The following is a 12,930-nucleotide window of genomic DNA, read 5'->3' on the forward strand; positions in this document are numbered from 1 at the left end:
AGGTGAGTCCCACCATTACTGGCAAGTTACATAGTTCATCTGGTTGAAAAAGACACATCCAGTGCAACCAACAGAGAAAAAAAAATTATGATAGTGCCACATCCCTAATTACTTGTACTCATAAACCAAAAGAAAGGGGAATGAAGAGGGAGAATGGGGAAATGGGGACTTTTGATGCACAGCATCTATATAAAATCACTATTTATTTCACATCAAAATCCAACATATGTAATACTCATATTGACATCCAAAATACTGTATCATATAAAGATTAAAAGGTTACAGCATCATAGAAAAACACATTGCTTCACAGGTGATCCAACACACTTGGCTCAACACATTTCATGGACTTGATCCACTTCTTCAGGAGCCATCACCATATATGTTTTCTTAACTACTAATCTAAACAAAAACACATAATCATTAGTTATTCTTCATCCCAGTATAACATCATAAAATTACATATCACAAGCACACCATGGGCAAGGGAGGAAAACAATACTTCAAATACAGCAGTATAACTATGTATAATATACTAGTTTTATGGGCCAAAGGGGATCCAAAATACAACAAAAGATTTTCTTAGTTCTATACACCTATTACCTGAAGAGAGACATTAGCAGCAGAAGGAGGAGGAATTTATTTAAAAATAAATTTTACCTCTAAATAGTAGCTGGTATACAAACATTTCGGATAGAAATGTTATTATCTCCTCAAAATAGGTTGGGGGCACAGAGGAAATTACAAAAAAAATCAATGCCCGCTGACCTGTCCGCACCCGCTGAGCACTCGCCACAATCTGGCATTTGCCGGTCAGATGTAAACAATTGGGTGGAACTAGCAGTGACATCACCGCTAGCTCTGCCCAATTTTTGATTACAGGTCTGATGTAAACAATTGGGCGGAGCTAACGGTGACAACAGAGGTGGCATCACCGCTAGCTCCGCCCAATTGTTTACATGTGACTGGCAACTGTCACACCTGTCATATTACGGCTAGTGCTTGGTGGGGGCATCAGGCTTTTTTTTATTTCGGCGAGTTGGCATCATCATGATAATGCTGGCTGCCGTGATTGATGATGGCTTACAACAATGGAACCATTTTTTTGGGATTTTTTTAAATAAAGGACTTGTCAAAAGCTGTTGTTTTGTTTTTTGTTCAATAAAGGCATTTTTCAAAAGGCTGGCATCTTTATTTTTTTTCTAAATTTAACCCTTTAGTGAATGGGTAGGGATACAAGTACCCCTTACTCAATCACAAGGGGGGGGGGGCAGCATCAGGCTGCTCCCTTATTTAAAGGAGTACCCTGATGCTAATCAGCCAGCCCTGGCCGCAGACCTCCACAGCAACTGTGCCAGGGTTGTGGGGAAGAGGCCCTTGTCCCCATCAGAATGGGGACACCATCCGCATGCCAAGGAAACATGGTCTGGTAAGCCACAGGGGGGAGAGACGCTCAATTGCCACCCCCCTTCCTGCCCTGCCAGGCCTGTGCTCGGATCAAGGGTCTGGTAGGAATACAGAGGGGACCTCACGCTTCCCCCCATTTTTGGGGGGTGGGGTTCCCCTTAAAAGTTCTACCAGGCCTAAAGGCCTTTTTTTTTATTTTCTGCTGTGGGGTCCCTCCTAACCTTCCTGCTAGACCTAAAGGGCCTGGTATATCTGAGGGAGGGGAGCCCATGCTGTTTCTTTTTTTCTTTTTTGTTGTATTTTTGTTTTTTTAATTTTATTATTATTATTATTTATTTGTACGTTTGTTTGGTTTTTTTTTTTGGGGGGGGGGTATTCTCTCCTCTGTCTTTGGCAGTGTCCAGAAACACAGTGATAAAGCTGTAGTGTAAGCAACCTTATATAGTGTGGTTTGAATTTTTTACTGTGGGGTCCCTCCTAACCTTCCTAAAAGACCTAAAGGGTCTGGTATGGATTAGGGGGGACCCCATGCTGTTTTTGTTTTTTCTATAAAAATGTAATAAAAAAAATGTCAGTCCTGCTGTAGCAGGTAGTTTATGGGGACCCCCAGGCATGATATTTAAATGAAAAATGACTGCCCCTTTAAAAACGGTACTTTTTGAAAAAAAATGTCCCTGTCTCATGTCCCTCAGGGCAGTACCCGAGTCTCCATTCCCCTTTTATGGCCTATAATTTGCAAAATGGGCACTTTTGAATTTACGAATTCGAGTCCCATAGACTTGCATTGAGTTTGATGTTCGCGGTCGAACTTTCATTAGATTCGAACATTCGACCGCAAACTGAACATGGGGGTGTTCAGCTCATCACTTGTTAATAGCAAGAAAGCAATCCTTACAGACAGCTAAAGGGATAATAGGTGTCATGCTACTGGCCTTGCTAAGTGGCATTGGTTCTGGAACTATGCTGGCACCATCAAATGGGAGGTCAATCAACCGCAGCTCAAGGAGCCCCTAGCCACCCCTGGAGGAACCCTAGAATTCCACAAAACATTGGTTGCTACATCCCTTGACCAGAGTCATCACTGTAAAAAAAACAGCATCCCAGGCATTCCTTTAGATGTGCAACATCTAAACCAACTTCAAGAATATGCTTCTAGTTCCCTAAGTGGCATTGGACTGGCAAACGTGTAATTGTGCCATATGGTATGTAATTTCCTTTTTTTTGCCAGGCTATAATCATTGCTGGCTGCAAACTTAAATGGAAAGGTTCGTTTCCATAATTTAGATGGTGTTTGGTATCTAAATTTAAATGTTTTCCTTTAATGTAAACCTGCTAGACGTTTAGGAAAATTACAGGGGCTTTTGCCCAGTAGGTCATTCATTACCTTGTAGCTATAGGCGTCTATTACAGGTGATCTTGAAGATTATTGCTCCAGAAAAATTGTTGACCAGTTACCTGGCAGAGGTTTTTCATTCTTTTTCTTACCCATTGTTAGACCTGTTACTTTTGACCTTTATCTATGGTGAATCATTTTTTTCAGATTGCAGATTACCTGATCTTTTGTTTTCCTGTTCTCATGTGGAAAGACTAATGCAAATGCCTTATTATTGTATTATATCTTTGAAAGCTTTCCAATTAACAAAAAAAAACATTATTGGGAAATCTTAAAGCTGAACTCCAGTCTGCATAAAAATATTAAATGTTTAGGGTTACATACAGTAACATACTGTGACACTTCATGCACGCTGAATTTAAAAAAGGTAGTTCTTTTGGCAGGAAAAAAACGCTCATATAGAGCTTTTTTGTACGGGCGTTTTAAAACATTTAGAGTCTTTTTCTGCCAGAAAACTCCTCTCAAAAATGCAATCCAGAAAGTTTCTTTTTTTGCCTCTAAGCGCTGAGCTTAAAATATGCCTTTAAGCATGTAAATGTGCATGGACACATAACAGGATACCATTGAGCTGCTTCTACAGGCAAAACACAAAAGTCCTGCAGAAGCAGCATTTTTTAAGGTCAGTGTGCATGGGCCATATACTTACATTAATCCCTAGTCTTATAGCAACTGGTGCTTCCGTCATTTTGTTCCCTGTGGGCAACCTTCATCATCATTATGTACAATGCAGGAACAGCGGCGACTGCTGATTCTGGGTAAGTATTCCTCTCCACTATTACTATTGATACTCTGAATGAAACATTGCATGGGGATGTATTAACAGTCAGAAGGGATATGCTCAGGGGCGGACTGACCATTTGGAAACTCGGGCACTGCCCGAGGGCCCGGGGTCAGTAGGGGGCCCCATGAGATGCCCCTGGTACCTTTTTCATAGGCTTTTTTGAGTTTGGGCAAGGACACAGGGGCCCCATGATCACCTATTGCCCGGGGGCCCCATGAGTTGTCAGTCCGCCCCTGGATATGCTGTCCTACTAACGGTTAGCCAACAGCTAGCTACTGTAACAAAATTGACAGAAGCAGCATTGTTTCATTCCAAATTTTCTTCTGTAATTAGTTCTGTAAACCTGCAATACAATTACAGAAACTGAAGTAACAGTATGCTTGTAAACATCTTTTCCAAATGCATACAATGAACACATTTCTTGCAAACACCAACCTACAAATCACATTAAATACATTGAAATGCAATCTAGATATACCATAACTTTAACAAGCGATAAACTTTCAAGCATATGTTTATCAAAGGGGGAATAGGGGAGACCTTCAATGGTGTTCTTCAATTAGCTAAACTGATTCTGCAGTGGTTTATGGGAAAATCTTTATTGACAAAAAACTCCCTATTCTTGTTGAAAGGAATAATAAAAACAGGTGCAATTGCCATGAACACCCAATAGATGGCCTCCTACTCAACACGATGATATACAGAATAAGGGAGGAGGGGATGAGTCACTCTTCTGACTAATTTTCATTAAACAGCCTACTTGGTTGACATCACAGGGACAGATAACATTCCTTCTTGCAGTGTACTTCAGGTAGCAGACAGCATGACACAGGATAAGGTAAAGTGTAAACAGCTGCTGAGTATGGAGAAAAAAGAAAAAATATGACAACAGGGCTACAGAATGAGACTAGTGAAAATATGATGGATCAGAGGCAAACATTTGGAAAAGTATTGTTAGGATCCATTTACACATTTCTGTAAAATTCATATTTTGCATATAGATAATCTGTAAAAAAAACAATTCACTCAATTCTTTAGAACCTGCTCACTTAATTGTGTTGTCTTGCAAAAATTGCTGCATACTGCATGTTTGGTACAGTAACACATTTTGGAAAAGTGATCGGTAAACACAAAAAACAGCATTTGCATTTACATCAAGTATAAATGATGCACAAAAGTGTATGATGTACACAAAACAACACACTGTAGGTTATAAATGTAAGTTAATACATATACATGGGTGTAAAAGTGCTATAAATGTAATTGTGCCTTTGCCTATTCAGGATAAGAGCTTCACTTCATAGTCTAAAACAACAAATTGTGACTGTGCTGACTAGATCCTCAAAATACAAAATGCAAACTCCCCTCTATGTTCTTGTAACGGAAGCCTAGGCAGGACAGAACACACAAAGAAGATGGTGAACACACAAAGCTTTATTGAACTATAGGAGGCACTCAATCGGGGCAGCTCTTCGCGCTCCGCAACATGCGGCTTGTAGGGACACTCACGGTAAGCGGGCTCACGGGGACTCAATGGGACCTTGGCTATGGGGTCTGACCTCAGCACAGCTCCCACACAGCTTCCTAGGGACAACATCAGGCTCACGGGGCTCAGCGGGACCTTGGCTATGGGGTATGACATCAGCACAGCTCCCACACAGCTTTCTAGGGACAACATCAGGATCACATTGTATGTGTGAAAATATATGCTAAGCGGCTTTCAGCAAATATTAGGACTATATAATTATTTTTTACATTTTTAAATTTTTTAGTTTTAATTTAATTTTTATTTAGAGTTGTTTCTCTTTTAAGGGAACGGTTCCTGCGGGACATGATGGAACAGTTTATGAACTGTAGTCTGTTATTAATGTATATTAGTCTGAACGTATGGGTAAGGCATAGTAGTGTTAGTATAAGTTGTATGAAGCCAATTAATGTGTAACACCGAATGTACTTAGCAATGTTGCAGTTTTGCATATACCAAATCATCTGGCCGAAGGGTATACATACCATTACCAACATCCTGAAGTCAATCTTTGATCAAAATACGTCGAAATTTGATGACGCAACTTCCACTGACGTCACATCTGCCCTGTGAAATGCACGTAGCTCCAAGGAGCATCTAGTAGAGTGGCTTCCATGTAGTAGGAGTAACAAGGCTGAGTACACCAAGTGCCGGGCATAGGCACTTTACTTGTGAGCAAGATTTTTATACGTTTACCCCCAATAAAATTACCAATCAGTTTTACACTATGGAAGATCCTCTTTCTTTGCTTTTTTTAAGCTGACATGTTTATCACAAACTTGCGGAGATCTGGAGACAACTGGTTCATTGGGGACTGTGCCTAAAGCGTTACAGACCACTCTAGAGAAAGATGGTCATTGGCTAAGGGTGAGTTCTAGTCCATGAGGGGCACTTTGTCAAGCACAGTGGAGCACTTTGAGATGATTGATGAATCAAGACACTGCAATTAAGTCGAGCACAAGCACATGCACTTGTTTCACTAATTTGGGACTTTTTTATTAATGGCATTTTATGCTGTATATTTATGCACATGATTATATTGATGCACTGTCTGTTTGGCTTTTAGTTCACTTTGTTATAATACCACTAACAATTGACCGTGGAATATTTAAGAACAAGGACATTTTAAGAATGGACTTATTGCACAGGTGGCAACCTATCACGGTACCACGCTTGAATTCACTGAGCTTCTAAAAGAGACATATTCTTTCACAAATGTTTGTAGAAGCAGTCTTCAACCCTAGGTGCTTGATTTTATACATCTGTGGCCATGGAGGTGATTGGAACACCTGAATCCAATGATTTGGAGGGGTGTCCCAATACTTTTGGCAATATAGTGTATGTGTAGTGATCAATGAATCTCTGCTTACTTTCATGCTGCATAAAAGTAAGTACCGCCATCTCTGCACTTACAATGGTATTACTTTTCCAAGGTTCATCTATTTCTTTATATCTTCCTCATTTGTGTTCCAGTCTTCCCCAAACAGGACAAACATCAAATGCTTGAATGTCTTGATAGTGTTCTTCCTCAGTAAAAATGTAGCCAACCACCTGTTATTATTCTGCTTTCATAATGTATTTACTTTTCGTTTTTCCTTCCTCGAACCTAGGGTTATATGAATGATTTGTCTCCTACTATTAAAGCGATAATTAACTTTACAATCCTTTTTCTGTGCCCCCCTATAGGTTTATGCCATAATGTGCCAATATGATGTATACTAGTACATAATGACAGATGTAACTTTCAAATAAAGCCCTCCAGCACTGAGCTGTCATTGCTTCCGGTGCTCCCACCTTCGTCCGGTCTTCTTTCCTTCCACTCATTGTGCTGTGAATGCAGAGCATACTATGCATGCACCAGTGCTGTCATCGACTGGAGCCAATGTGAATATTTAATAAATGGTGCAAGTTTAGGCTGTTTCCAAGATATCTACAGGTAACACCTATTATAAGCTTACCTGCAGGCAAGACTTTAAAATTAGAGTTTAACAGCATCATTAGATGAGGTGTCTGCATTAGTTTTCTTCTTTTAGGCTTTTCCCCCCTCCATTTTCACCTGGTGTTCAGCAACTAGCACACCTTCTGTGTTAGAGTGCCCTCAGTCTGGATGAAGGAGCACAAGGGTATCTTTGAACAGCAGCATTGTCAGTCTGGGGAGAGTGTTGAATGTACTAGCAGATTTACATACACTAACAAATTGATGCCAAACTCCAGCTCACACTCTATAACCCATTACAGCAAACAGTTTTTTTTCCTTTTGGGATAAAGTCCTTACATAATCAGTCACTTCACCTCACATTCCTGTTCACTCCCTATGGCCCAGAGCAATTATTAATTTGTTGCTATGGACCTGTTTATTCGGTAATAACTTTGTCATTACAAAAGATAACAAAGTAATACATGTATAGTTTTTTTACACCCCGGTCACATCGATCCTGACTTTGAAATCGCGACTTCACTGTATGCTGCACAATTTCAAAGTCGGGATGTCACTGCGATTTGAGGTGCGATTTGCAAGGTATCTGACACAGATGCCTATGCAAATTGCACCAAATGTATTGCATGCACTACTTTAGAAATCAGTGCGACTCCTGCCAAGTCGGAACCGTATCGATATGATCGCTGTAATTGTGGACATTAGGGTGAGACTTGGCATGCAATTTGCAAGTCACAATCGGGGTCTTAAGGATAAACATGGCTTTCTTTTGATGATATTGTCTTGTAACAGTGGGAAGGGGGGGGGGGGTTCCGCAATATTGAAACAATAAAACACAACAAAACTAATCAAAATGCACTTTTTCTTTTTTTTTCTATCAGTGTTAGTTTAAAAACAAATAGTGTTACTGCACGGAAAATGTACACATTTTATTCTGTAATTTGTCCTGTCTAAAATGACACTAAAATGATAATTCCGGTACAAAACATTGCAGTTATTTACAAATGAAATAAAGTTTTTTTTCATCAGTTATGCACTTTTTAAAATGGGAAATGTGTAAAAATATTAACAAACAAAAATAAAAAAAAGTTTAACTGTTAATAGTTAATAACATAGAAGCAAACAAAAAAATCGGCAGGAAAATAATAGTTGAGGACAGGAGACTGAGTTAACCACTTCCCAATTGCCCTATAGCAGAAATAGTGCTACAGGGCAGCACAGGTGTGCAAAATCCCGTATATATACGTGATATTGCATTTCTGGGTAGGGGGCATGTGCACGGCATGTGCACGGCTTACCCGCACCGCCATTCGTGGCTGCGGCTGTCAATCACTGGGTCCCACCCGGTGATTACTCACCAGAGCCCAGTGATTGCCATGCATCTCGGTTGGGGAGGAGAACAGTTCTCCTCCCTGTCAGCTTGTGCACACTGCTTTGAATGGCTATGCACAGCACAGCCATACAAAGCAGTGTGCTTAGAGTGAAGCACACGGACACAGCACTTAGTAAAACAGCACACAGTTAACCCTTTTATCGTCCCTCCTGTAAACCCCTTCCTGCCCAGTGCCATTAGTACAGTGTCAGTGCTTTTTTTTTTTTAGCACTGGTCTCTGTATTGGTGTCACTGGGGATGTCCGTGACACCAAGTCAGTTCCCGCTAGTGTCAGAATGCCCGCCGCAGTCCTGCAGTCCCGCTATAAGTTGCTGATTGCTGCCATTACTAGTAAAAAAAAAAAAAATCCCAATATATATACTGCTGTTCGTAAACACTATAACTTTCACTTAAACCAATTAATTTACACATATGGGGATTTTTTTTTTAGCAAAGACATGTAGCAGAACACATTTTGGCCTAAATTTATGACAAATTTAGATTTTGAAAGTTTTTTTACTGGACATGTTTAATAGCAAAAAGTAAAAAATATTGTTATTTTCTCAAAATTGTTGGTGTTTTTTTATAGCGCAAAAAATAAAAAACGCACAGGTGATCAAATACCACCAAAAGAAAGCTCAATTCATGGGAAAAAAGGACAGAAATTTAATTTGGGTGCAGCGTTGCATGACTGCAGAATTGTCAGTTAAAGTATTGCAGCGCCGTAACGCAAAAAATGACCTGGTCAGGAAGGGGGGGTAAATCCTGTGGAGGGCAAGTGGTTAATTAGGGTTTATTAGAGTAAACTAAGGTTAAAAAGGGGTTAAACAGAGGAACATTTTATTAAAAAACTTTTTTTTACTTGTCAGGTTGCTTTAATTGACATCATCTGCAGATCTAAGGCTGGCCATAGAAGTTTGCATCTCTGCCGGTTCAGCAGGAACCGATTGGGATTTGAACCGTGTTTGGGCAGGCTGAATTTGCCAAGTTGATTGGACTTGGGTACAACGAGCCTGCTGGATTTATTTATTTATTTCAGGTGTTTATATAGCGCTGTCAATTTACACAGTATTTTACATATATATTGTACATTCACATCAGTCCCTAACCCTCAAGGGGTGTACAGTCTAAGGTCCCTAACCCACATTCATACATGCACACACTAGACAGGGGCCAATTAACCTACCATGTCTTTGGAGAGTGGGAGGAAACTGGAGTACCAGGAGGAAACCCACACAGGCACAGGGAGAACATGCAAACTCCAGGCAGGTGGTGATGCCATGGCTAGGATTCGAACCAACGACCTTTGTACTGCCAGGTGAAAGTGCTAACCATTTAGCCACTGTGCTACCCAATCACAAGTGGATTCACTTGTGATTATTGCTAGTAGCTATTAAAGTTAATCATTGTCTTCTCCTGACAGGGTCAGCACTGCTTGTGCTGATGGGGGAATTGTGTGAGTTTCTTTCTTGCAACTCGTGGTTGCAGGAAAGAAATTTGCACTGTCTATGGCCTGCTAAGTTAATTCCTTTGATCTGCAGATGAATGAACAGAAAGATACAAATGTCACAATATGTTACTTTGTATCTTTGTAGCATCTGGAGGAGTGTGGTTTATAAACACCTATTCAGACTGCTTTTTTGACAACTAGAGCTGATGACTTCTTCTCTGAGCATACTGTAATGCCGGCTTTACATGTTATCTAGACTGGACACTAGTTAAATAGGTAACTAGTTAAATAAAATCATCATGATCATTGTAAGCACCTCTGTCAGTGGTAAATAGCTTGTCTCTTCCCTATAGATTGATACATCTGGAAGAGAGTTTGTTCTTTTAAAAAACAACAAACTTGCTGGCTGGATCACCAGATGAAAATAGAGGAAAGAAAACCTAAAAAAGAAAACCAATGCAGCCATTACATCATAGGCTGGCCATGGACAGTTTGAATCTCGGTTCAATATTCGAACCATGTACGGTCAGGCTGAACCATGTATGGGCAGGCTGAATGTATCTAAGTTGATTGATCGATCAACTCGGGTACAACCAGCCTGTCAGATTTTACATGCGATTATTGCCAGTGGCTATTATAGCTGCTAGCAGTAATGACTGTGTTCTTCTGGTGGGGATGGCTCCCGCCACCCTCCCACTGGGAGAACACAATGGCTCCATGGGAGGGATTCCCTCCCATCAACAATGATTGTGTTGATAGGGGAATCGAGCGATTTTCTTTCCTGCAACCATGGCATCTATGGCCGGCTTTGAGATTGGTAAACTGAAATATAATGTTTGCTCTTCAGTTTAATACTGCTTAGAGTTGTGACCATTGGTTAATTCCTCCCAGGTCATCAATCCTTGTACCTGCATATCTGCTAATACCTGAACTGCACTCTACAGCTCTTCTTCCTATTTCTGCCTGACAACACAAATTCATCCTGTCATCAGGATTTCTTCATGTGGGGCTTGCAGTAGCCATTTGTATGGTATATTCAAATGTGATATCTGCGTCACAGTGATATATTTCAATCACTTTAGTGGAAGAATCTACAAAAGTAGGGTTGTAGTGATATTCTGAGTCATGTAGAATCTCTGGGACAATTCCAATTTTTCTTGTAAATGTGTTTGTCTGTTAATGTTCTTATGTTTGCCCTTAGAGTGACAGGAACAGAAGGAAGATGACAAGATTTAACAAAGTCTTAATCCTGCTGAAGCTAAGAGATTCTGAGAGATTTGTATCTACACATTGCATGTTGGAAGGAAACAAACAATCAGCAGAAGCCATAAACATATACATCAATGGAAGCAGGCAGATCATTCGCTTCACTCTTTCCAATATCTCAAAGTCAAACCTTCCTACCACGTTCACAACAGGCCTTAAGAAGGCAGGAGCAGATGAGGTAAGAGTAATTATGACAATTAATTATATCATTCTGATACTGTCCATAGATGGGTAGATTTAATACTGATACTACTACAAGGCAGTGAAAAATCTGACACTTATCTTGATCACAAAACTTTGTGTTGATTTGTCAATATGCATTTAAAGTAGAACTCTAGCCAAAGGTTTTATTCTAGTTTTGGAACGAAGAAGAACCTCTGAAAAGGGGCACCTATTATAGGGACAGCTCTCCAAGGTGGGTTTTCCTTTCATTTTGAGAATATTTTATTTTACATACTGTGATGTCTCTAGAACGGGAATTCAAATTCTTTTTTTTTTTTTTTTTAATCCAAACAACTTTTATTGCCAAGGTAAAAAAAATAAATGGAACAGTACTTACAGAATCTACAATGACATTACTGAATCAACAGGAGTATACATAAATAGAACAATGTGGATACACAGATCCCATAATGGACAGAGTAACAGAAATAGTAATCAAACAAAACAAGGACCACAAGGATCCAAGGCCTTCTAGACAATGCCTTACTTTTTCCTTTTTACCTTTTATTCCTTCCCATCCAGGTGTAAACATAAATGGGGGAAAGGAACAAAGCCAAAAACATGCCTTCAAACAATAAAAACAAATTATTTTGATGTATTAGTCTGTAATAGGCTCATCACAGACCTTTCCTTTAATATGGTCAAGGGCTGTCCACGATACCTTTTTTTTTTTTTTTGTACTAACGTTCAGATTTTTCAGGACAACCCCTTTCTTCAAAAGGTCCAAACAGCAGAACATTTGTCCTGAAAATTTGAATGTTAATGCAGATAAAAAAATATCACTGACAGTAAGTTTTGGATTCAAAACATATTAGGGAAACACAAATTACTTTTATTTTAGATCCAATTTTGTTAGCTTTCTTTGAAAAGAAGAAAATATACCACATGCTATTAAAAAGGTATTAAACCCAGAAGCAAACATTTGCTATGTTGCAGCCTACCATTTCTTTGATGTGTTTGCTGCGTCCATTTTCTTTTTTTGGGTATTCTTTCTTCTATTTTCATCTGGTGATCCAGCCAGTAAATCTATTGTTTTTTAAAAGAACAAGCTCTCCAGCAGAATGCATCAGTTACAGAGATGAGATAAACCATTTAACACCAGTAGAGGTGCTTACAATGATGTTTTATTTATTTATGCAAACCCTTTATTCCAAAAGGAAAAAAATCTGTTTGCTGTAACTGCTTGTGAAGTATTAGATGGTCTGGCTTCAATTTGCTGGTGTATCTAAATCTGCTAGTACGAGGTGATATTTAAAAAAGTTTTGAGATTGGTTTTGTAACAGATGGTAGCACAAGGCTGCATGCACAGTCACAGGGAGCACTGACCTTCATAAGTCAGTGTGCCAAAAGACATTGTCCTGTGTACATCGGGAGCTGTGCAACTAGTGCTATTCTGACCACATGCTTTACCACATCTGCTATTTCATTATGGACAGCAAGTTAGAACAAAGAGCAAATGTGAAATACTGCTTGAATCTGGGCATATCTGCCACAGAGACGTTTGATATGATTCAGCAAGTTTACAATGCTGAAATGAGACGTTCAAGGTGTTTTGAATTGCACGTGCGCTTCAAGAGC

The 12,930-nt window shown here is 39.6% G+C and overlaps 1 protein-coding gene across 1 annotated transcript in view; it reads left to right on the forward strand.

Annotated features, from left to right (window-relative positions):
- Positions 1 to 11,075: 11,075 nt before the first annotated feature.
- Positions 11,076 to 12,930, forward strand: part of LOC149440829 (uncharacterized) — a 47,697-nt gene continuing 45,842 nt past the window's right edge. The window contains exon 1 of the mRNA XM_089658119.1: positions 11,076 to 11,308. Coding sequence (XP_089514245.1) covers positions 11,208 to 11,308 — 101 coding nt within the window. The 5' untranslated portion in view covers positions 11,076 to 11,207. The remainder of the gene's footprint in view (positions 11,309 to 12,930) is intronic.

Source organism: Staurois parvus, unplaced genomic scaffold (assembly GCF_062004578.1).
Source record: "Staurois parvus isolate SC_StPar_1 unplaced genomic scaffold, SC_StPar_1.0 ptg001051l, whole genome shotgun sequence".
Classification (NCBI taxonomy): domain Eukaryota; kingdom Metazoa; phylum Chordata; class Amphibia; order Anura; family Ranidae; genus Staurois; species Staurois parvus.